The sequence below is a fragment of the Aspergillus karnatakaensis genome (genome assembly GCF_047715665.1).
Source record: "Aspergillus karnatakaensis strain CBS 102800 unplaced genomic scaffold BJY04scaffold_46, whole genome shotgun sequence".
Lineage (NCBI taxonomy): Eukaryota > Fungi > Ascomycota > Eurotiomycetes > Eurotiales > Aspergillaceae > Aspergillus > Aspergillus karnatakaensis.
The window spans coordinates 89,893-113,496 of NW_027395758.1; the positions used below are offsets into that span (position 1 = coordinate 89,893).

The window sequence follows — 23,604 nt, forward strand, 5'->3', positions numbered from 1 at the left end:
TACACTAGGCGCAAAAAGAGCTACACTGTGCCGCCGCGCGCTATGAATGCGACAGCCACAGAGGACCTAAGTTCGTACCATTAAGCACTAAGAGCTCCTTTCACGCAGATCCATCAAACTTGCAGTTCCGTGCAGTTTACAGCTCACCGCTGTCAACAATGGTGGGCTTGACGTTGGAGCGGACAGCGCCGGAGCCGCTGCCAAGAGCCTCAATCTCTTGAACAACCTTGTAGGACTCGGCATCGGCGACCTCACCGAAGACCACGTGCTTGCCATCGAGCCACGATGTGACGACGGTGGTGATGAAGAACTGAGAGCCGTTGCTAAAGGAGATGTTAGCGGGCGATAATCCGCAGGTGAATAGTGCTGATCGTGACGTACGTGTTGGGGCCAGCGTTGGCCATCGAGAGGATACCAGGCTTGGTGTGCCTGAGCTTGAAGTTCTCGTCGGCGAACTTCTCGCCGTAGATGGAGCGGCCACCGGTACCCTGCGGAAATGTCGCTGTTAGTATCATGGTAACTTACGGTGAGAAACGCGCAGTCAGATGCGCAAGGACTCACGTTGCCGCGGGTGAAGTCACCACCCTGGAGCATGAACTGGGGGATGATGCGGTGGAAAGAAGATCCCTTGTAGCCCTCGCCCTGAGGCTTCAAGCAGAGCTCGCGGAAGTTCTTAGCGGTCTTGGGAACAACATCGTCGAAGAGGTTGAAGACGACACGGCCAGTCTTAGCTATAGTATTTGCAAGTAATTAGCGATGATCCATCCGCAATTGATTGTATTGGTATTGATGGTGCATATGTCATTGGCCCCAGGCCCAAAGACAAGGCAGGCAGACCCCCGTCAATGTCAAAGGGAGGGGTAAACACGGCATGCGCTTGCGCCAGATACACTTGGAAACACGCAGGACTTACGAGCGCTAGAGCCGACGGGGGCGTACTGGATGTCGAAGAAAACTTGAGATCCCATGGCGGCAGAGGTTTGATGGAAAGAACGGAGAGAGAGGAAAGAGGATTGTTTGCAATTGAGGACGGAGGAGAGGGGACGAGAAGCGAAGGACGAGCAAGGTGGGGTTATTGTCGACTTGAGAGTTCGGGAGAACATTGTTGCTGGAGGGGCACTTCGCGGGTTAATTCGGCCGCCGTTGGTCTGTGCTCCCAGGCGCTTTACGTTAGCCCAAACATACCAAGCACGCAACTCGAAGGGAACTCCAGACTGCGATGACTGTCCAGGACGTCTTTCACTCCGAGCTTAATCAAAGACAGAGATCAAGCTCAATGGACAAAGGCTAGACTCCTCAAGTGGATTGGCATGAGGGATACTCACAGAGATAAAGAATTGATGGGATGGGAGAGGTAGAACAACTGCAAAGAACTGGAAACGCTTCAGGAGCAAGAAATTCCCAGTCGAGCCAAAAGTAGTATGGTACAAAAAACGTTCGATTAGATAATGAAGAAGATGGTTGTACACTAAAAGTACAGAAGTAGTGACAGAACAAAGAAAGAAAGAAAGCAGTATTTCGAGCCGGAAAGCAACGGGAAAAGCTAAGTTCTGCCCTGCGGACATTTGGCTTTTGTAGCTCCCAGTCAGTGACTGGCACGTGATCCAGAGCTCGAGCCTGGCTGAGCGTTCACATACCTGGAAGATGGGAAAGAAAGTGATAATAAGATATATATATCTTGATGCAAGAAGAGAAGAAAGAAATGTGCCAAACGCACTCTAGCCCACAGGTCAATATGGTACTTTGAGAATCGAGCAAGAAGAGAAGTAGAAAAGAACGCTAATCAGAAGTAACGAAAGGCAGGGCATTCGAGGAAATAGAAATACAGTTCTAGAAGCTAAAGGGGGAATAAATAAAAGGAAAGGGTCATGATCCACCGAGTCTAACTCATCGTTCCACATAGTTGCTCGTATTCAAGCATGATGGTGCAAAAAATCGAAACCGCGAGATCGAGCAGTTGACACTAACACCAATAGATTCGAAAGTGTCTAGAAGTCAGATAAAAAGTCAAAATGAAAGAGAGTATATGGGAAACACATGTCAAGGCCGCATCTCAAGATATTAGCGACTACCGAAAGTCGTCTACTTCGCCGTCATCGTGGTCCGGGGCGTCTAACCGTTGGCCGAGCTCTCGGGTCTCGCGGGCAATTTCAAACGCGATTGGGGGTAGTTGGTTAGTAAATGCACGGAGCTCGGCAGGATCAGTTGCCCCTTCACCCTCAGCGGCTGCGCCGACCAGGCGGCTTCGTTGGAATTCGAGTATTTGAATGCTTTTGCCAGCGCGCTCTCGAAGGACCGGACTCGCCTCCGGTTTGTTGATGAAGTGATCTGTGGACATGGAGACATTTGTGACAATTGACGCGATGGCAGAGACATGAGTGCGAATAGTGGTCATGCTCTCCTCGCCGCGGATGCAGGCAACCAAAGACTGAATCGATTGAACGAGTCCATCGGCTTGATCCTCCACGTAAAACTAAATATAAAATAGATCAGTAATCGATACAATCCGGAGAGTTAGTACACCAAGCTACTCACCTTCAATTCTTGAAGCTCATGGTTCTCTTGCTCAACCGGGTAGCCGTGCTTCATAACCAACCCATTCGCGCTGTTTTCTGATTCTGGAGGAGGGCTCATGGCACTATAGACGGACCCGTTGTGACTATATCTATCTTGACTTGGGGCCACGCTGAAATATTCAGGCGACTTCATTTGCGCGAGTTGCTTTTCATCGTCATCATTCAGTTCGTCAGCAGGCGTTGGCCGAATTTTAACTAAGCGAATGAGTTCGATAACCGCAGTCGACAGGTGTGAAGCAGCGGCGTCCAGGAGAGAAATAGGAGACAATCCGTGCGAGCTCGCGAAGTTTCTCGAGGCCGTTATTAGGTTGTTCGCAGTTGCAGGAACTTTGCGTGCAGCCTTCGCATATTCAGCCAATTCAGAACGCTGTGAAAGTTTGACATCTTGAAGGACATGTTGAACGGCAATCACAACAGCCTTTATCTGCTGCATGACATGCCGGTGGTCGTCGGATCGTGCAATGCGAAGAAGTTCGTCGATGGAAATCTGAAACTTCGTCACATGAACATCTTGGATGAGGCCATCATCTTGGAGCAGCTCGTTGTTTCCAACCAGAGTAGTGACGTCGGAACGTAGCTCAGAGATACCGGCAGAGGATGCGCGGAGGTGTCGCATCTGTGTCTTAGCCTTCGCATACCGACCCTTCCATGTCTTTATCTCCTCTTCCAATCTGAGGACCTCGCTAGAGAGACGTTCTTCATGCTCCAGTTTTGAGTGGCTTTGCTCAGATAACTCCCTCATCTCCGCCAAAAAACCTGCTGCTTCCCGCCGAACCTCCTCCGTCACTTGTTGCTGTGCTTGTAGCTCAGTTTGCAGCTTTTTATGTTCAAACTCAAGGCTCTCGAACTGAGCCTGCAGTTCAGTATCACCGCTTCCCTGCCTTGAAGTTCCTGACAAGTGATCATGTAAGGCCCTTTCCACAGCCTCGTGTTCCGCGCGAACCTTTTCAAGCTCATGTTGTAAAGACATGTTCAAATCTTCAGCCTGATGGATCTTATTTTCGAGCTCGAGTCTTATATCATCCCATTCCTGTCGCTCGGCATTGCTTATCTGGAGTAGTTGTCAGATCCTGTATAAAGTTTCCTTATGCACCATGTTCTTACCTGTGATTGATCCTGCTCTTCCTTGTACTTTGATATCTCCTCCTCTTTCGACTTGAGTAACCCCTCGAGCTTATCAACCTCCTGACGATCTTCTTGGAACTTATTTATTTCGTCGTTTTTGTGTTTGAGCAACTCCTCGAGCTTATTGACCTTGTCCTGCAGTGTTGAAACTTGCGACTGCGCGTCCGCTAGAAGCTTCCTTTCACCGTCGCCGATCGTTGTTGCGGTCCCGCGCCTGCTTCGAAGAAAGGAGTCTAGAGCAAAAGCATCGCTTCGGGCGTCATAATCGTCTTCGGTACCGGCGGCGTCATCATCGTCCTCCACCATTGTACTTTTATTGGGGACAATAGTGTTACTTTGAAATGACTTTGCCGTGGGGCCGTCACCGTTCATGCCCGGATGCGCTCCGCTAAGCGACATTTTGCGAGGCGGGTACGGGCCCATTGGACTTCCAGGAGGGCCACCAGACGGGTAGCCTCTTCCCATTCGAGACGGAGGGCCGCGCGATTGCGAGCGCCGACTCCCAGGCGGTGGCGGGTACCCCCCTGGGCCATATGCATTCGGCGGGGGACGACCGCGAAGGCTGGGCGCAGGGCTAGCTCGGCGGGACTCTTTCTCAGGGAACTGTGGGAAGCGTCGTTCTAGTTCATTAAAGACATCACCGGCTAGATCTCTGAAACGTTGATGCTGGAGCGAAGCTAGCTTTTGGCGCGCCTGATTGCGCTTTTCGTGGAAATCGCCGCGGGGTGGGAGGAAGGGAGGAACCTCGGGACGAGGTGGCCGATTAGGAGATGGCATCGCCTGCTGCCGCCGTAGTAGCTCATCGTAAACGTCCGTGCTGAGCTCGTGGAACTGGGTTGGCGAGAGACGGAGCAGTTTGTCCTGGGCTTTATTGGATTTGCGGCCCGCCCGCTCGTCCCTATAGCTAGCAAAGAGAAACCTTCTCAGGACAGAATAATGCTGGGCTAGAATCTCCTCCACTTGCCGCTGCCGCCTACTACGTTGATCTCCCAGCGTGCCGTCGCTTGATCGCGCGGCCACGGAGTTCGGCGGAGATGGGTTGCCCGAGTCGCTCACTTGGGAGCCTGGTCCATTTCCCAGACCGGCACCGTTGGGGGCGGCCGGTACGCCCGAGGTCGGGGGTGTCGCCAGATTGCTGCGGTTTGAGAGTGTGGGAGAAAAGGGCGCATCCGACTTCTGATATTGATTAATCCCTGACCAGTCACTTCCGTCTACAGAGACGGGCGACATGGTCCCCGATTGACCATTCATGAAGCCACACGATAATGACTGAGGTAGTATTGCCCTCGCGGCTTTATGCTAGAAAAGTGTTGTTTCAATTCGCCAATCGAATGTGGAGTTATTCATATACATGCAGGATTCGAACTCGGGGTGATAAGGGCATCGAGTGGAGGATGTCGAATCCGGGGGAAATGCGGTGTCGCCGAAAGGGGAGGAACTCCGAATGGTCGCGACTAACAATAACGAGCGAGTGAGCAGGATCCGACTCGAGAAAGGCGGGAAAAAAGCGGCTATTATTCGTCGGTCGAAGTATTGCGAAGCGAACGAGTCGTGGTAGATGGCGAGGGAGGAGTGACGGATCGCCGATATACGAACAACAAGGGTCCGAAGAAGAGCGGATGAAAGTAGAAAAGCAGAAGAAAAGATGAATGAATATCAAAAATAAAGGAGACCAGTCCGCTGCAGGATGAAGAAGCCCCAATGTTCGGTTCCAAGAGCAAGTCCCAAGGAGTGGAGGACTGGCAGTGGGAGGAGAAGTGAAGATGGAGAAAGATGGAAAGAATGTCCGCCGGACAGCCTGGACTTTCTCGACACTGCCGACACTGTGGTGTTGGCTTCCACCTTGACTCTGACAGAAGAACCCAGAAAAGAAGCGAGAATTTCCCAGATTCTGCTCATCAGGAAAGGGGATCAGCATCGACTCTAATTATTTCCTTCAAATTAACCATCATCCCCCCAGTCTCCCAACGAATCAATAGCTGAGAAAGGGGGCGGAAAGCGTCTTGGATAACTAGTCACCACCACCACCACCACAGCAGTGCACATAAGCAGGTTTGCACCGCTTCTGTTCAAGTCAGACTACAGAGTTTCAAACTGCTGAGATTTTTGGGGGTATACTCCGTATAGCATTTTAGACTACATCACTACTAGATTCATTGTCTCAGATCTACTTCTCCAACTGTGCCTCTGCCTTGGTTCACCATTCAACAATATTCAGTTCATCGCGGCAGAGTGGCGCCTGCTCCCAAAACCACCGATCCAGTAGGTGCGCGCCCGTCCAATTAGTGCGCTCACTTTTGTCCTAAAGTTGTCGCCAATGTGGCGGTGCCGCTACTCGCGACCGAGATGCTACGTACTTAAGGTTGAGCCTGCAAGGGGCGAGAACGGAGAACCACCACGAGGCCTTGCTCTCTGATATCGCTCTGGAGCTTGGACTCCTTAGAGAGCTTCTCGCAAACTCGTTAATTTCATGGTTGGAGAAACACAACAGAAAGCATCTACTAACCAAGCAGACAGGACCTTTCAGGAGATCCATCTTGCTTGCGTGTTGCGAAATCTCGCCCTCGTCTAATCCCACCTTCCAAGCGGCCAGACTCTCACTACTCTCCACTCTTCTCTCCATCTCTTTTGGAGCTGGCACGCTCCACATTCTTCTTACTCGGGCTTAGTTCAGGAGTTTCCAAGTTGACGGACTTGAATTGCAGAAGGTTCGTCGGCGACGTCCATCCCGCGCTTCTATTGCCTTTCTGCTGGTTGGTACCAGTATTCGCTGTGCGGTGCTACGTGATGTAATTCTCAAGTATGAACTCATGAGAGTAATGTAAAATCTGAAATGTTGCTGAAAGTTGATTCAATTAGTATAGCTAATTATCCGTACATGGGGGCTTCCAAGATATAAGCTTGAACTAAGTATCTCTTGCTTCTGGTAGCCTTTCAGCGGTCGTCTAGCATGTGCTTCTTCCGCTTCATATTTCTTTCGTGTTGCTTTGCAGGCGAGGATTGCAATGCTCTATGATGCCCGGACTCCAATTAATACACGCCCAAAATTTGATCATGACCTTCGTCTTGATCAAGCAATCGCCCTTTGTAATCAGAACTTTAAAGAATGTGCAGTAGAAGCGGGAGGAAGGCCGCAGTGAGTGCGCCAGTGAGAGGGCAAATCGCGCTGATCTGGCAGTACTGGAAGGTCTGATGTCGTCGTTGTCTGTCGTGAATGAGGTTTGAGAAGAAGAGAGGTAGGTATCCTTCGAGTGAACCAATGGCTTTTTATCTTGAGGATGTCATGGAGAGACCCCGAGCGGCACCAACAGCTGCCGAAACTGGCGTTGCTGAGCGTGTAGGAGCAGCGCTGCGGTTATGTGCCATGTGCGCTCTGACAAGGTGCCCAGCTGCAAGTGCAGAGCACAGGCTCAGCTCACCGGCAAGTACAGCGGCCGCCACAATACGGGCCAATTGACGAGCGTTGTCACCAGGGTTGGAAGGGTGAGAGCCACGAACGCCCAGGAGGTCGAGCATAGCTGACTGAGCTTCAAGGATAGTACCGCCACCAATGGTACCAACTTCAATTGAAGGCATCGATACTGCGATTTGGAGGTTGCCATTTGCGCTGGATGATTTATTAGCATGATTCAACGGGGTCGAAGATGACAGGACAAAACTTACTTCCTCATCGTTGTAATACAACTGCTACTCTCGACGTTCTGTGCGGGGTCCTGACCAGTCGCGAGGAAAATTGCAGTTACGATGTTAGACGCGTGGGCATTGAAGCCACCCAAGCTACCTGCCATGGCACTTCCAATCAGGTTCTTGCTGGTGTTCAGTTCCACCAAAGCATCCACGTCACTCTTGAGCACGTTGCGGACGACATCACCGGGGATAATGGCCTCGGCGACAACTGATTTGCCTCGGCCATCGATCCAGTTAACAGCAGCAGACTTCTTATCAGTACAGAAGTTACCAGAAACAGATATTGTGGCCATGTCATCGAAGCCACATTCCGTGGCCATGATGTGGAGAGCCTTCTCGACACCCTTGGAAATCATGTTCATACCCATGGCATCACCAGTCGTTGTCTTGAAACGGATATACAAGTAAGTACCAGCAAGGGCGGTCTTCAAGTGCTGTAATCTAGCGAAACGGCTAGTAGAGTTGAAAGCAGTTGTCATGATATTCTTGCCCTCGTCAGAGTCGAGCCAGACTTTAGCCGCGGCAGCCCGTGCAAGCGTGGGAAAACCGACACAGGGACCACGAGTCATACCATCACCAGTTAGGACTGTGACTGTACCGCCACCAGCGTTGATAGCCTTGGCACCTCGACTTGCGCTCGCAACGAGGACACCTTCAGTGGTCGCCATCGGAATAAAATAGCTCTGGCCGTCAATAGTGAGAGGACCAGCAACTCCGAGAGGCAATGGCAAATTACCAATCACATTCTCACAGCAAGCACCATGAACAAGGCCATAGTTATAGTCTTTGTAAGGCAGTTTGGAATGTTCCAGAGAGCGAGTGAATGTGGACGTTGCCGGTGTTCTAGACACCACAGCCCTGCGAATCTTGACAGCGCGGGTAAAGGCATCGACACGGCTCATCAATTCCTCGTTCTCAAGTGACTTTTCCAGAGCGTAACCAGGAAGGGTACCACGGAGCGAAAGTTCGATCAACTCCTCGTCGCGAAGATAGGCCGCCTTTTTCGCTTTCAACATGGCCTCGCACTCCTCGATACTTCTCTTGGGACCAGGTGGGTTCAAGTCCACTTCGGGATAGACTTTTGGCTCCTCAACGGGTTCCTTGGGGGCGGAAGTGGGTTCCTTAATGCTCCATCTTGCGGCGTTAAATAGGTATCCATTTAGAACAATGCTCAGAGTCAAAACTGCGATGATCCACTTGCTGATAACTGGATCCTCGATGCTCTTCAACAGACCGTCGAGAACTCGTCCACCGACGGCGTCCAGGAATTGGTCAGTGTATTCAATTTCGAGCGACTGGCTCTCTCCGAGTTTCGCGTAGTGAACAGAGGGGTACTCCAGCGCATACTTAATAGGCGGAATGACCGTCACCATGGTCTCCAACTTCTGGCTCTTTGCGGAAACGTAAATGGTATCGAGACCATTCTCTGCGACCTTGAAAGGATCGATGGGGGTGGGCGCGAGCACATTGCAGAGAGGACTGTTCGAATTTCGGAACGGAATGGTGGACATGTTCACCACATTGACTAGGACAAACCCGCCAACCATGAGAATCTTGAAGCGTCGAACATTGTTGGACTTGACTTTGCGCCCAAAGATACTAGCATCGCCAGTGCCGCCATTGTCGGATCCTAACGGCCAGTCATTGCTCGAGGCGACTTTCTCAGCGACACGGTGAGTGATACCGTCTTCCTCAAGGGCCTTGCGGAGCGCAACATGGCGCCTAATTCGTGTAATCTCCAGCTTGATGCAAAGGATGGTAGTATAGAAAGTGAAAAGCAAGAGACAGTCAAAGAAGAGGATCCATGCGGCAAGGAAGCAGAATTGTCGCAGTCCACCCTGGACTCCCGAAGCAGCTCCGGCAACAAGAATTGCGATCTCAATGCAATAATCTCGAACGATTTCAAAACCTTGCTCCTTGATTGCGGTCTGAATTGAGTCCTGGATAGAGCTGGGAGTCGGCGTAGCTGGGTTTTGACGTTTTTTGTCTACTGAAGCGTTGAGTACAGCCCTCGTAAGAATGATTGGCTTTTCAAAGCCAATGGTAACAACCAAAAACGGAAGCCCTTCGGAGAGGAGTAGTACGTTGATGGGGACACCAAACTTCGTGGTCACAAGAAGACCGAACAGAAACGCAAAAATCCCAGAGAAAAGAACGGTGGTCGCAAGCCAGAATTTCGACCCCAAACGTTGCATCGAGAAGAAAAGGGATGCAAAACTGAGGTGCATCGAAAGGTAGCCGAGGGTCATGATCACAATATCAATTGTTTCGGCGTGCTACCTCATGTTAGAATTGCAGCCAGAACAAAGTTCATGAGATACATACCTTGATCAAGTCAACAAAAGAGCTCCAAGCATCCGCGATCCAGTGCCTAACAGCGCCGTTGGACCCGTAAATAGGACCACGAGCAGCGCGCATGATCCAGAGCTTCTGCTCTCCTTCATCATCTTCAAGTGTAGGATCAGGAAGTTCCTGAACCGCTCGTAGAAACTGAGAGACCTGGTCAAAGGGCAGGGTGTAGACAAGAGACGAATCATGGGAGAATGGAGTGAAAAGATTGGGCGTATGCGGTACTCGGTACGCAGAGGTATTGGCAGGGACAGGAACAGCGTCGGCAATTGGTGCAGTCGAAGCTGACTTCGACGCAGAATCCGGAAATACGAAGGTCGTGACGGCAAGATGCTGGGCAATCTAGTGGAGCTTGAGTTTAGAATTAAGCCAGGCATTGTTCGGTTTATTTTGGGTCTCACCTCGATGCCCTCTTCATTCAAGGAGTCCTCAACCTGCCATTTCCAGGACGTGCTTTCTCCAAGCCGAAGACTCCTACTCCCCAAGAGAAGGGAGTCAACGTCGACCTGGCCAGCAACATTCTTGGGATTCTTGAATGAATCAAACAAGCTTCCCTCAAGGAGTCCGACATAAGTTGTACTCGCGAGGAGCGCAATTACGACAATCGTGTGGATCGGATGAATACAAGCGCGACGAGAGATAGATTGCAAACTGCCAGTCACTTGACGCTTCAGCCACGAAGGCTCGGTTTTGTTATCCTTGTCTCCAGTTCGAAGATTTCTCCGAATCAGTGTGCTAGCCATGATGGCTTACGGGAGGAAAGGAGGCGGTGTGGGTGTGGGACGCAAAAGATATGCTGATACGGATGGGTCACCGAGCAAAAGACCCTATCCGAGTGTTCCAAGAGACGCAAGCCGTGTTGAACGAGTCGTGTACAAAAGTTAAGAAGGTTTCTTGGGGGTCAATGGCATGGGGTGGAGAAAGAGAGGTTCGTTCGGTGAGCAACGACTTTCGAAAGACCTAAGAATTTTTGTCATTAGCGAAATAGTTTCGATTATTGAGTGGCTAGCCACTAGCAGGGGGGCGAAGGAAATGAGAATAGGAAAGGAGCGGCAGCCAGATAATTAAGTGTAGAAGAGGTGATGTAGACAAACCTAGAATGCAGCACTGCACGGTCCGTCGGTGTAGGGCTGGGGTGGTTGAGGGATTCGGAGATTCGCAATTGAAACCCCAGGTCGATTGCCAACAAATCTGCTCCTGCTAGGAATATACAGACCGGCCAGTCGAGTTGTCGCAGCCACTGAACCCCTGAAGAAGCACGCTCTCAAGGAGAATGGCACCGCAAAAGAGCTTGAGCCACCCGTGACCCTTGGGAGAGAAAATCCGTTAGGTAAGCCGGCGAATTTTGCCGCCTAGATGACTTGCCCTTTTAGGAAAGGACTGAGGTCTTAAGATGTGTCGACCAATGAGAAAGCCGTACTTGGACAAAGCACAGGCTTTACACTATGGACACGAAAGAAAGGAGCTCGAGGAGTGAAGAAAAAGAAGGAGGAGGAGGAAGAGAGAGAAGAATCGGCGGGCAGAAAGGGGGGAATTGGGGGGGAATAAAAGAAGTCGCAGAATAAAAAAGTGGAAGGGCTTGGTCCCCGGTACTCGTCCAGGCCAAAGCAGGCTAAGTGGGAATCCGAACCGACGGGCCACAGCTGTACCCCCAGCAGCGAAGATCCCTCTCGAAAGAGTCAAGACGTCAATCTTCAATAATCTTGGAGGTTCCGCACGCCTATTATGTACACGGTAGCTACAGGCTACAGCCGCCTCAATCTTTCTCGATACCAAAGGGAAAAGAACACCAGACACTCGGACGACTGTTGCCACAAGGTAAGCCCCTTGGCCCGAAGTATAGATCAGCTCAGCTTGTCGGATAAGCAGGACTTTCTTTTGGCTGGGAGCGGAGTAACTACAGAGCCTTCGGTTTCGAGAATACTCCGCCGAGACAACGAAGGAAAAGGCGTCTTCTGTTCTTTGTTATCTAATCTACGGAGTATCTAATTCCACGTAGCTGAGATTGAGATGTCAAGGGCGAAGGAAAGGAAGAAAAAGCAAACCCCTCACCACGTCTATCAGGATCGCCTGCTCGATCGAACCATGATTCAAGGTTCATAAACATGTAGGTAAGACGGCCAGTTTAAAACCTGAAAAGACAAACTTGGTGCAGTCATACACGCTCATGGACAGTGGTGGTGATGGAAGCAGGCGATCTCTGCAGAGGGATGTGCCCGAGACGACCATAATGAATTCCAACATTCGATCAAGGTCCATTCTTCAAGGGGCCCGTCACCTGTACGATAGTATATTCCTTCCGGTAACAAACCAATGGGTGAGCGTCATACCCCTCCACGACGGACTCCGAGGAACGGTTCCCGAGAATCTTAGCGGACATACAAGTGAAAACAACGTTGTCTCGCTTCCAGATCACCGGCTATCAAGCTGAATCATACCGACCTGGCCATTTTCCTCTTATCCACATCATGACAGGATCATAGCTGGGCGCTGGACGCAAGGGAGCCTTCCTTCATGTAACGCATTGACTAGGAAATCCCCGATGATGACTGCATGGAATTGCCTCCCACCTCTCTCACGTAATGGGAGAATTATTCGTGTTTTTGAAGGTACATTGAGGATGAAGAGTGGGACATTTGGGCTCTTGGAGGCTTGGGGGAGCCACAGCCTACGGAGATAATCGCTCAAATACCCACTTTTTTGATCTAATCAATCAGTCTTTCCCTGCGAGACCGGAGCTTCACTGTGGGTTGACTTTCATGTTGTTGCTCTTGTGCTCTCGAGTCTCGAGATGAAGATGGCAGCATTTGCGACGATGGCAAGAGGCGGGGGTCAAAAGCGGGACGACTAGATATCACAGTGCCACCAAAGGATGGTGGCTTCTGCAGTGAGAAATGGTCTGCTGAAAGGTCACGCAAGGGCAATCTGGAGAAAATACCTAGGTAATAATAATGGTTCCGATTGTTGTGTCGCTCGACAATCGTAGTGAAACTGTAGCCGAAGTGCCGTTCCGTGGAAGCAGTTGAGTGGGGGTTTTCGTCAGACGGACAGCTGCCAGCTACGCATACGTATGGGTATCGACGTCCGTTTATGCCTCGTTCAAGATCATGTTGATATTCAATATCAGCACTCAAGAGTTAAGGCAGTAGTCAGGTGGGACAATTGGTCAACAAGAAGGGGAAGAAATCTTGGGTGAACCGCGAGCGCTGACAGTGAGCACTGAGAGTAAGGTCAAGATGTCAAACTTGCTTGTGGGCGGGATCAACCTTCGCCTTTTAAACTTTTGCACCTGCATTCTAGAGGCAGGATCGACTCCCGACATACCAGGGCACAGTACCTATGTATCCGTCTCTCTCAAATATTAACAGATTCTTCAACATACTAAATATAAACGACGGAAATTGACATCAGGATCGCCCTCCACGTTCCAAGCCGTCTTTTGTTTCCATTCGCGCCTGGCGGCCCTTGCCCCTACCGGCGCTTAGACGCCATGTCTGCAGAGACGACAACGAGTAGGAGCGCGCACCGCCCATCTATTGTGCTGCACTCCAAACATGGCCCCTTAGCCCCAATGGCGTTGATCTGTTATGACTTGTCCCATTTTCTTCCGAACCAGACAGGAAATCAAGGCCAATCAATGATCTGTTCTGCCATTATACCCTTTAGATCTGCAACACCTAGAGAAATCGTCAAGGGTCCAAGACGCCCGGGACAATGCAAAACCTCCGCCCTGGGTTATTAGGCGCTGATGCTATTTCGAGACCTGTCGCGTGGGTACCTAGAGCTTGAACGGAGCTAGGTACATGGCTTCTTGCCGCAGAGTCCCTGGAAATATGCACCAACAGCCTATCAACTCGCGCCCACTCTGCCAACTTGAGCGTGCCACCTGAATTTTCTGGAAGTCATTGATCGCCAAACATACTCTAGATGATTTTGACTCGCATGACATACCGGAACAAAGGTGATCTGCTTGCATTGATTGGCTCTGACCACTCTTTCTCCTATCTTTGTTCTTCGCTCATTGTCTCACCAAGCGCCAACCCTTGAGTCTGGCACCATGTGTTTCGGCGCCAGGTCACCTATAGATCTGTCCGCCTTGATGTGTTTTAAATGTCTTCTCTTCCAGGGACTGGCCTTGTCATGAGTCCTTTATTTCCATCGAGTTGGCTAGAGGGGTTAAACAAAGAGCGAGATAGCCTCTAGAACGTCTCTTGTTTCAAGAGCGATCGACCAAGCCTCATTTCACTCTTGGGCCACATACTGATAGAGGCTTTATTGTCTGTTATTCGGTAGATTCCACGAATTTGACACACTCTACCCTTTCTTGGTGCTCTCTCGTCATTGTTGCCTCCTCTCAACACACCCAAGAAACACAGCAGAAGATACCTGGACCGGATGGAGGGGTTATCAATGATAATGGGAATATAAGGTCTGCCTGACCACTGGTTTCTTCCCTAAAACCTTTGTGGCTTTACTGACGCCAAATCTAGTGGTTCCCTGTTTTAACGCGCTGGTCGGTGTTAGGTTTCCCGGATGCGAAAACTATACAAAATCTACAGCGAGTGAAATCTAAATTTCTCCATTCATGGACGGCACATACTATCTGAGCCGGAGGTTGATCCTCTTAGCTCTTTTCTTCACAACATCCTGGGCTCATTCATGGGTGGAACAACTGATGATCATTGCACCAAACGGGTCGTTTATCGATTCCCCGGGCTATCCTCGAGGGAATGTCCTTCGCTCTAACCCATCCTTCAACGACGTTGCCATGAGCTATCTGGTATCGACTGATGGCTATCTCTGCAAAGAGTCTCAGAGAAAACAAGTTCAGACGGATGGGAGCCCACGGCTACAAGCGAGCGCAGGCGCCGCTATCGCCCTCCGGTTTCAAGAGAATGGCCATGTTACGATCCCTCTCACCCCTCCAGGAAAGCCTGACAACCGCGGGACAATATACGTCTACGGAACAACAGACCCGAAAGAAGACGAGAAATTCCAGGAGATCCATAAGGTGTGGAACGAGGATGGAAGCGGCGGCGATGGGCGCGGGGTACTCCTGGCAAAGCGGAACTATGATGATGGACGATGCTATCAAAAGAACTCTGAACAAATTTCTCAACGCCGCCAAAAAGAGTTTCCCCATGAAATAGATCAGTACATGGGAGAAGATTTGTGGTGCCAAGCCGACATTGCCCTACCGAGCAACGTACCAACTGGTAAACCATATACGCTGTATTGGGTCTGGGACTGGCCTACCTTGCCAGGAATCGACCCTGGCACGCCTCAAGGAAAAGAAGAGGTGTATTCAACTTGCATGGACGTGGATGTGGTCAACAGCTCAGATGGCCGGATAAGCCAAGCTGCAAATTATGACTACGATCAGTCTTTGAATAGAGCTGCGATTCCGGAGCAGTTCAACGACATATATGGGTCTCGAGCAGCAGACTCTGCCTCGGGAACGCCTACTCCCACTCCCACTTCAACTTCCACTCCCAGCTCCTCCGCGGCCCTGTCTTCTTCAGATTCCGTGACAGAATCTCCTTCAGGAACTCTAACAACGCCAACCAAGGCGACGGTCACTGTAACATCCTACAGGACCTTGTGGGATATCGTTCATGAGACTGCGAGTCCTTGAGTGGTTAAGCAAGGTTGCATTGGGACTCTGACGGCTTAGCTCATGAACGGTGGCTGAGCATAGCTGAGCTTCTTTCGATACCCATTTAGTCCCTACTGCATTTTGGTCGGGCAGGCCTGACTCGGACAGCTGGAGCATGTCTCTCCTTCATTCATTTTGAAGCGGTCTCTGAAAGACCTGGCGTTTTGTAAATAGAGGATGAAATCAGTCCCAATCAGTTGTGTATTATTATTACAGGTGTACTGTGAGAGCAAACATACTGCTTGTATAGTCGACCCGGGTTGAATTGGAAGCCATCGACCGGTGTTCTGCCTGGATCTCAAGGCAGACACGGAGTAGATCTGAAACGATCACGTGCAAGAGCCGTCGAGTGGAAGAAGAAGCGAGACCGGAGAATGAAGACTGTCCATGATGCCCTACTTTTGGATTCTGATAATTCCATTATACTTGCTCAATCTCATATAACTTTGAAGAAGGGGTGTTAGGTATCGATATCGACGTCCTGCGTTGAGACGTCGCTGCAGGGCAGAAATCAAGAATCGATCCTGGGACAAGCGAACGACTTCGACTGACGGCGATTCTCCACAGCAATCCCGCACTGCGCCTCGTCACTCGCCGGTCCCTTGAACGCTTCGTTTCGTCCTCTTCAGTGCTGAGAACGAGGTTCAACGCAAGGTCTATCGTGACTTCCGGCGCACGGCAAGGGGGACTCATTCCTCTGAGTACCTGTTTTCTTTTGTGGTCGGTCATGTAAGTCACCTCGCCTGCTCTCCATCAACTCTGCGACGTTGTCGATTGGGACGCAAGAGAGAGCTATTGTGTGCAATTAGACGCCCATCCCCTCGTTTTCCACTTATTGTGCCTTTGGCCCCCTCTCTGTTCTCTCCCCTTCTCTCTCCCTTCCTTACCTGCCTCTCGCGTTGTTCGAGTTGATCTTCAGCGTGTCTGACATCTTCTGGCGCGTAGTTGCGCTATATTTAGCACCTAGATTTAACCTTGACGATTCGGACGCTCGAACGCCGAAGAAAAACCAATCCGAAACACCTCGTTGCAGCGAGCAAACCCACCGCTATCATTGGCTTTTGTCGATTCGGAAGGCCTTCAAACCGCCTTAGTTACCCGCCCGGAGGAACTACCAACTGTTGTTCCCACGGCATCGGTTGGGTAGTTCGTTGTCGCCTCGCTGCAACAGTGGTCCATCGGGGGGGTAAATCCCATCTCAATCTCACCGGTGCCTCGCTTCACTTTCGCATTTACTATTTGTCGTCCAGCTTCGATATCTCGTCAGTATCGCCTGAACAACACAAGAGGTCGGGCTGTGCTCTCAGTCAAGCAAGGAGGTTGCCAGGTGCCCCTCCTAACCGAGTCGCGCGGTTGCTCGTGCCTTTGTCGCTGTCCCACAATCACAATAACCCTAGCCTCGGAGGACGTTCAATCTGATCATACAGGTTGCGGAAGTCTGCTGTCTTAGTGCCCCAGGCCAATTTTCGGATCATTGCAGAGTTGTGGCTGGCGATCGCGATGCGAATCTAGGGTGAAGTCCCCAACCACCACCATCACCTGAATTCATATTATCTTCGCCATCAGCGTAACGCGCAATCAGTCAGCCTCTGCTACGTTTGTCCTCGACTCCTGCGAACTCAATGATTGCCACTATGACTACGACAACATCTCCTCCACCGACGCAGCAGGCTGTTTCCTCCCCAACCGTCTCGGTATTGCCTCCCCTAGTTACCGACACACCCGTTAGACTGTCGACCCGCCAGCGATCTTCATCGTACGCCAAAGATCGCCTATCCACGTTCTCCAACCTTTCTGTAGCCTCTCAGAACCGGTCGCGGCCTGGGTCACATGTGTTTCCTATATTCCACTCCAGCTTGCCCTATACTCTAGTACGTGATTTTGCGTATCCGACCAGCCACCCTTTCCACTATGGTCCCCTCCCGCTCTCTGCGTCTGTGCTTTCGAGTCCTGTAAGCGAACATCGGCGGTTATCCGACCCCCCAGGATCATGGGATAGTTCACGGGGTCAGTGGTCAACACAACCTTGGGGCATTGACCAGGGTCAAGGGCACCAGCCACTTCCGGCGATGTCCTTTGGCGATGGACCTCCGTATAGCGAGGATGAGGACCTGCATAGTCCTGTCTTTTCCGCCCCCCGCCATCGCAAGAACAAGTCAACCGGAACCGACCTGAACAGCAGAATTTCTGCCGGTAACACCTACCCCGAACGTCTGAGCGTTATTGGCGATAACGAGCGTGGAAAATTAATAAGCATGAACGCCGACGGTAGTGAGACTTACTACGTGAACGATGAAGACGCCAACGATGACGGGCCGGGAGGTGACCTTGTCACATATCCGGCTAACGAGAGTCGATACACTTATATTGGCGCATATGATGCAAACCAAGGTTATGGCCGAGAACCAGGCTTTGAGTCGGGTGAAGATTACACTGGGACGCACCGGTACTCGCGCGAGTTTCAGTTCTCTGTGGGGTGTCCGGACGAGGAGATGCATGGCAAAGCAGTTGCGCTTTTCGACTTCATCCGGGAGCACGAGAATGAGCTTCCGTTGACCGAGGGCCAGGTGATTTTTGTCTCGTATCGACACGGCCAAGGATGGCTAGTTGCGGAGGACCCTCGAACCGGGGAGAGCGGACTGGTTCCGGAGGAATTTGTCCGACTTGTTCGCGACATTGAAGGAGGTTTGACGTCGCTGAATGGCGACACGGAAGGATACGAGGATGAGTATCAGAGGCCGGGCTCTCCAGATTCCCAGCAGGAGATCACGCCTACTTCTCACTCGGCGAATGGTCAGTCTCTAAACGCTTTACCTAATGCATCTGAGAACGGCACCACTGCGAATACAACACAAGAGGCGGAACAACTGCCAGAAAAGAAACAATGACCTCTGTGGAGTTGAACGCAAAACAAAAGACATTGCATTCAGGAGGGCCAAATGCGGTTCTAGTCTGGAACCGTGCTTGGTTGGGCTGGTTGGCATGATTTTTCTTTCCCGAATTATACTTTTATATCGAGGGTTCCCCGGCTGGAACTTGAGACTGTCGAGATACCTGCATACATGATAGAACGGTCATGACTTGGAAGGCGGGGTTGTGCTTTTTATAGCATATCACACCATATCATATCCATACTTATTATTGTCTAAACGCCCGCAGAGCCAGCCTGCGGTTGCGCGACTGGGCGCGACACGACGCAACGCAACGCGACGCAACGCTTGTTACGAGAGTGACGTGAGTGAGATTGTACATATTTTATATCTTTTGGAGTAATGTTCAGCGACAGCGTCAGGGGATCATCAATATATCCATCATATTATACTATATCAATACCAGCATAGCTATCATCTCTCGTTGACCGACCCCTGCGGAACCCTACGGGGTCGGTTAGGTAGATTAGGGGTTCTAAAGAAACACGTTCCCAGGAAATCAATATAAAATCCATCGTCATCATGATTATGATCACCATAATCGCCCGTCAATCGACCTCATTGAATTTTTGTCCGCCCTCTTGTGGGATAGGCAACTCCGCAACAACTCCTAGAGACCCCGGGAGCTCCGCCATTCGCCTTTTCTTCACTTGCTCCAAATTCCTCCCTTGATCACTCTCCTCTGCGGCTGTGGCTGCTCCAGTCTCTGCAGTCGGCGACTCCATCTCGTGCAGCGCCCGAGACGCAAGCATTGTTGCTCCTTTGTCCCCACCTTCTCCTTCTCGGTCCTCACCCATTATTTGCATCCCTTGAGTCTGTCCTTCGATTGCTGTACCTGCCAAAGGTCTTTCATTCGTACCATCCTTCCCTATCTCACTCCGAGCCGCGCCTCGTTGGCGCCGTCTCCTCAAGAAGAAGAACACCAGGAAAAAAAGGCTCGTAACGAGAACAGCACCGACAATTCCACCAGCGATTCCGCCCTTCGTAGCGGTAGAGAGACCAGAGCCTGAGCCGGAGTTGGAATCGGAAGAGACCTCTGTCTGTGTCGTTGTTGGTGTGCCCGTGGCCGTCGTCGAGGTCGTGAACGTCGTAGAAGAAGTTGAAGATGCGGATGTAGATAAAGATGTCGAATTGACCATGTCCGCATACTCCACGCAGCAGACGATATAGCCTGGTCCGGGGCAGGGGTAGTTTCCCTATCCAAACAGGAGATCATGATTATCAACTTGTTTATTGACCTAGGCATGTACTCTGAGGGGAACTTGAAGAGAGAAGAAGGACCTAAGAGAGGAAGGAGCAACCCACAGCAGACCCAGGAACCCATTCGCCTGCGCAGGTCTGGTTATCGTTATTCTTGCAGTATCCGTCGCCAAGGTCGGTGGTGCACTGCCGGTTCAAGCAGCACTCGATGTTGTTAGTGTTTTTTCTTTCATGTTAAGAGTTTGACGTGATGTGGTGATGCGGATATAGAGAAGATATGAGGATGGGGAAAGACATGGAGGAATATATATATATATATATATATATAAATACCTCGTCACCTGCTTTTTGTCGACATTGGTTCTCATATATGAGTCCCCGACCTGTTGCATCGTGACCTTATCAGTTTCCGCCGTATGAGATCAGGTATAGACGAAAAGGCAGTGGCAGAGAGGGAGCGTACACTCTGAACCAGCTCGGCAATCACCTGCACCAAGACCACCCCAGCACTCCGAGGACTGGCCTGTGTTTGATTGACGACGAGAGATGTCGAAGGGGGAATCGAAGGAGTCGATGGGGCTGAAGAGATGCATTATCTTGTTTGATATTACTCGACTATAACCTTGGGTTAAAGTTGGAAGGGCGCTCTGGGAATTTCTTGAGTGTAGGCATGCAACACCCTATGGTAGAAGGGCAGCCACAATGAGGAATCTAGAACAGAGCCAAAGAAACCGAGTGGAGGGAGGCTCCCAGCTATAAATTCCCCACATGTCTAGTTAAATCGAGCCTAAAGTTGAATGATTGATAGCTGCACGGTTTTCACCTGCATCATCCCCTCTGCAACTCGAGACCACCCCGTCGATCCTCAAGATAAGTCGACAGATCAGTCCCGCCCCAGGATGTGTCGATCATCGACCGCCTGCATTCAGTGCCCGACTCCCAGGCAGGCCTCTTCAAGTCTTTAGCAATCGTGATTGCTCCTGTCCAACGAAACGCCAATCATGTGGGCAGAAGGCTAAGCTAGTTGCAGATCATCGCGCAGCGGGCAGAGAGGAATACGAGGGCTTGATCTGTTGGATAATTTTGGATTGGATCTGGACGTGCGGCTGAGGTAATTACCACGAAAGATTAATTTGTCTAAACTAAAGGCTGTGGCTCCGATACTTTTCTGGCTGACAGTAAGTATGACTGTCTCTTTGCTTTCGGAAAAATGATCCTCTGCGATACAATGAGAGGGCGAGGCGAGGGGCTTAGATAAGACAGGAACGGTGATGATCAGCTTGCTCTTTGCCGATGACCTTGCGGGGTGGCAGAGGTGGAATTAGTACTGGATTTTACATGTCTCGGAAAGATCCCAGTGTAATGAGGAGGGTGGTCATGGCTTTGGACTTCAACATCTTATCCTCAGGGCTGTTAATTCTATACGGTAGGCTGGTGCTAGTTTATGCTAAATGATAACGACAACGCTCAAGTTGGCTCCTGACTATCGAGTAACACATCGCTCACCGGATCTGTTGACTATATCAAGCCACATACCTAGGGTGCACCTTGCTCCATGCCGCAGTATATACCCTGATCACAACCCCCAGACAAGGGGCATAGAATGCACATGAACTGGACTTGGACAGAACGGCGATAGGACACTAAGAAGAACGGACGGTCGCAGTCGTGTATCATCACGAAGCCAAATAATGAATTAATTCGACGGCAGGTAGGTTTGTAGATTAGTAACCGCAGTTGTGCTGAGATAGAACATCACTTGTCTATTTATGGTTTCCATGTTGAGGACCAACCAGGTATCGGGTATCATCGACAAGATTCAGTGGCATTGTGAGTATCCGTGGCTAATGAGACAAAAAAGCAGTTTTATTTCCAGCAACATACACACAGAGAATCAAAGATTTTGCTCAACAATAAAGAGTGTCCAAGAAACTGCAGAGGGTTGGTGGAGAAGGAAAAAGAAAAACCGAAAGTATATCTACCCTAGTAGGTCATCTAGTCCGGAACTACCTGTCTTCGCACCTTGTTGTGATGACTGCTGGGACGACGCGGGGGACCCAAAGCCAGAGGCTGGTGCGCCCCAGATACCTGCGCTGGCCTTCTCCTTAGCCATGCTGGCTAGGTTAGGTCCTTTATTGGCGGTAGTTGAAGATTTCTGAATACCCGCACTAGCACTAGCTGTTGACCAAAGTGAGCCAAAGGCATCACCGGAAGCTTTTGGCGCCGCAGGCTTGCTTCCTATGGATGGAGTAGCGCCGCTCGTGGCAGATGAGAAGGATGATACGGAGGGGGCCGATGGCCGATGGCCTGAAGCAGAGTGCGTCTGCTGGGAGGCAAGAGGCACGGAAGTAAAATAGTTCGGAGTCGCCGCCTGGTAGCCAGTAGGCCTCGGTTGAGCGGCGGGTTTCGTGCCCTGAGTTGATAGAGTAGGGGATGTGAGGCCGCTCGACGTTGGTGTCGGTGTCATTGAGGTGAAACCAACAATGCCATTGAGGTTGGACCCTTGAGTTCCTGACACTGGCCTTGGGGCGGCAAACTGGGTATTTGATGTGGTGCTGGCTGTTGAAGCGGGTGGCGGGATGCCGAAAGAGTTGGTAGACGTAGCAGGGGCCGGTGCTGACTGGAAATCATCAAAGTCATCATCGTCGCCAGCCGGTGTTGGATCTAGCATATTAAGGCCACTGCTACCCACGGGTTGCTTTCCAGCAGCAGTTGTGGAGGTTGTTGTGGTGGGCGCCGGCGCAGCAGCGCTATCATCATCACCGAGAAAATCCACAAGATCCGGTTCAGGCGCCTTCGGGGCTTCGGGCTTCTTAGCTTCACGTTGAGCGCGGGGAGGGCTAGCCGCTCGTCTGTGAGACGGCGCAGCATCTGCTTCATCGTACTCGTCGTATTCCTCAAAGCGGTTAGATCGTCGTCCAGAGTCCTCAAAGTCCCCGGTTGCTCCCCCAAAGCCACCGCCATCACCGTAGACACCCCCGCTATATCCGCCAAAGGAAAGGCTTTCACTTCCAAAGCCTCCATACCGCCCCCCTGAGCTTCCGATACCGCCTCCAATCCCCCCACCCGCTCCTCCCTCGAAACCACGGAATTTGTTACGGTTCGTCTTGGCCTTCTTTCTTTCGGAGCGGATCAATTCGACGTCGCCCAAAAGTTTTACCAGTTCCTGCGCTCGGTTCCGCACATTGATACCTTGGTCCTTGCCATTAGGGTCGATGTAGTGAAATTGTCGAAGCATGCGAATGAGGGAGAGGTGAGATCTAGCATCGTCGACGACTCGCTCCGATCCGTTCTTGATAAGAAACTCAAGCAATTGAAGTCCCTGGATAGGCAATGGCGCACGTCAGCGTCCATCGAGAGCAAATCCTGGCTGTGGTACCTTGTAGATTTGGCGCCATTCCTCCGATGTCTTGTCCGTGAATCGCTTGTAAATCATGGGCATAATCTCATTGAGTAATTGGCTAGCGGACAGAGGCACAAAGTGTCAGCAATGGTCATTGATGTCTGTTGCGACATTGTCGACTGCGAGACGGTGAAGGATACAGACTAGCTATGGGTTCCGGTGGATATTTCCTGCATTAACGTCGTCGATGCACCCCAAGGCTCATTGTTTGTAGCTTCTCGGACCTAGTGGATATCAGCGTTTGAAAGCAAAGCGGTTGACCCCACAGTCGAGGCGCGGAGTGTTGCCGGCATCTAGGGAACGGAACAGGCAGGAAGGACGAACGAACCTTGGCTTCCATTTCAGTGTAGTTCATAACAGCTAAAAGATCATAAGAGTCAGCATATGATCCAGTTGAAGAACACTTTTTCCTTCTAAAAGAAACCGTGTGTGCTGCTGCAGGTGAAAGAGTGAGCTTACCATTTTGGACCTTGCGCACTCCCGCCTTGATATCATACAAGGTCAGGTTGCTGACCTGGTTCTTCAGAGAGTCAAAATCCATGGTGCGCCGATCGTGGAAAAAGGATATGGGCGCAGATAATCAATTAAGCCAAAAGGCTGCAATGCAAGTATCTGGAGTTTTGGAGAGGAATGGAAGTAAAGGGGATGACGCCGCAATTGGGGAGAATCAAGTTCCAG

General features: G+C 50.9%; 7 protein-coding genes across 7 annotated transcripts; 2 read left to right on the forward strand and 5 right to left on the reverse strand.

Annotated features, from left to right (window-relative positions):
• Nucleotides 1-136: 136 nt before the first annotated feature.
• On the reverse strand, nucleotides 137-1,103 carry cyp4 (peptidyl-prolyl cis-trans isomerase; the record flags this gene model as incomplete). The annotated part of the gene is made up of 4 exons (XM_073714096.1): nucleotides 137-323; nucleotides 382-488; nucleotides 562-731; nucleotides 914-1,103. The coding sequence occupies 4 exons, from the start codon at nucleotides 1,101-1,103 to the stop codon at nucleotides 137-139; spliced, it is 654 nt and encodes a 217-aa protein (XP_073568209.1).
• Nucleotides 1,104-1,526: 423 nt separating this feature from the next.
• BJY04DRAFT_195932 (putative cell polarity protein) lies at nucleotides 1,527-5,555 on the reverse strand. The gene is made up of 3 exons (XM_073712286.1): nucleotides 3,681-5,555; nucleotides 2,536-3,627; nucleotides 1,527-2,473 (listed from the first exon to the last, which is right to left on the reverse strand). Exons 1-3 carry the CDS (start codon nucleotides 4,950-4,952, stop codon nucleotides 2,069-2,071), a joined length of 2,769 nt encoding a protein of 922 aa, XP_073568210.1. The 5' UTR covers nucleotides 4,953-5,555; the 3' UTR covers nucleotides 1,527-2,068.
• Nucleotides 5,556-6,669: 1,114 nt separating this feature from the next.
• Nucleotides 6,670-10,802, reverse strand: hmg1 (HMG-CoA reductase). Its single transcript, XM_073708170.1, has 4 exons — nucleotides 10,139-10,802; nucleotides 9,714-10,079; nucleotides 7,365-9,664; nucleotides 6,670-7,308 (listed from the first exon to the last, which is right to left on the reverse strand). The coding sequence occupies exons 1-4, from the start codon at nucleotides 10,478-10,480 to the stop codon at nucleotides 6,969-6,971; spliced, it is 3,348 nt and encodes a 1,115-aa protein (XP_073568211.1). The 5' UTR covers nucleotides 10,481-10,802; the 3' UTR covers nucleotides 6,670-6,968.
• Nucleotides 10,803-14,322: 3,520 nt separating this feature from the next.
• Nucleotides 14,323-15,584, forward strand: BJY04DRAFT_229782 (uncharacterized protein; the record flags this gene model as incomplete). The annotated part of the gene is made up of 1 exon (XM_073719133.1): nucleotides 14,323-15,584. One exon carries the CDS (start codon nucleotides 14,323-14,325, stop codon nucleotides 15,370-15,372), a length of 1,050 nt encoding a protein of 349 aa, XP_073568212.1. The 3' UTR covers nucleotides 15,373-15,584.
• A 1,443-nt stretch (nucleotides 15,585-17,027) lies between these two features.
• Nucleotides 17,028-18,281, forward strand: BJY04DRAFT_209280 (adaptor protein NBP2; the record flags this gene model as incomplete). The annotated part of the gene is made up of 1 exon (XM_073714097.1): nucleotides 17,028-18,281. The coding sequence occupies one exon, from the start codon at nucleotides 17,028-17,030 to the stop codon at nucleotides 18,279-18,281; it is 1,254 nt and encodes a 417-aa protein (XP_073568213.1).
• A 553-nt stretch (nucleotides 18,282-18,834) lies between these two features.
• On the reverse strand, nucleotides 18,835-19,287 carry BJY04DRAFT_195942 (uncharacterized protein). The gene has a single exon (XM_073712287.1). The coding sequence runs from the start codon at nucleotides 19,127-19,129 to the stop codon at nucleotides 18,872-18,874; it is 258 nt and encodes an 85-aa protein (XP_073568214.1). The 5' UTR covers nucleotides 19,130-19,287; the 3' UTR covers nucleotides 18,835-18,871.
• A 2,214-nt stretch (nucleotides 19,288-21,501) lies between these two features.
• On the reverse strand, nucleotides 21,502-23,467 carry BJY04DRAFT_221127 (uncharacterized protein; the record flags this gene model as incomplete). Its single annotated transcript, XM_073717027.1, has 5 exons — nucleotides 21,502-22,845; nucleotides 22,903-22,984; nucleotides 23,071-23,150; nucleotides 23,255-23,286; nucleotides 23,386-23,467. 5 exons carry the CDS (start codon nucleotides 23,465-23,467, stop codon nucleotides 21,502-21,504), a joined length of 1,620 nt encoding a protein of 539 aa, XP_073568215.1.
• Between the last annotated feature and the right edge of the window lie 137 nt (nucleotides 23,468-23,604).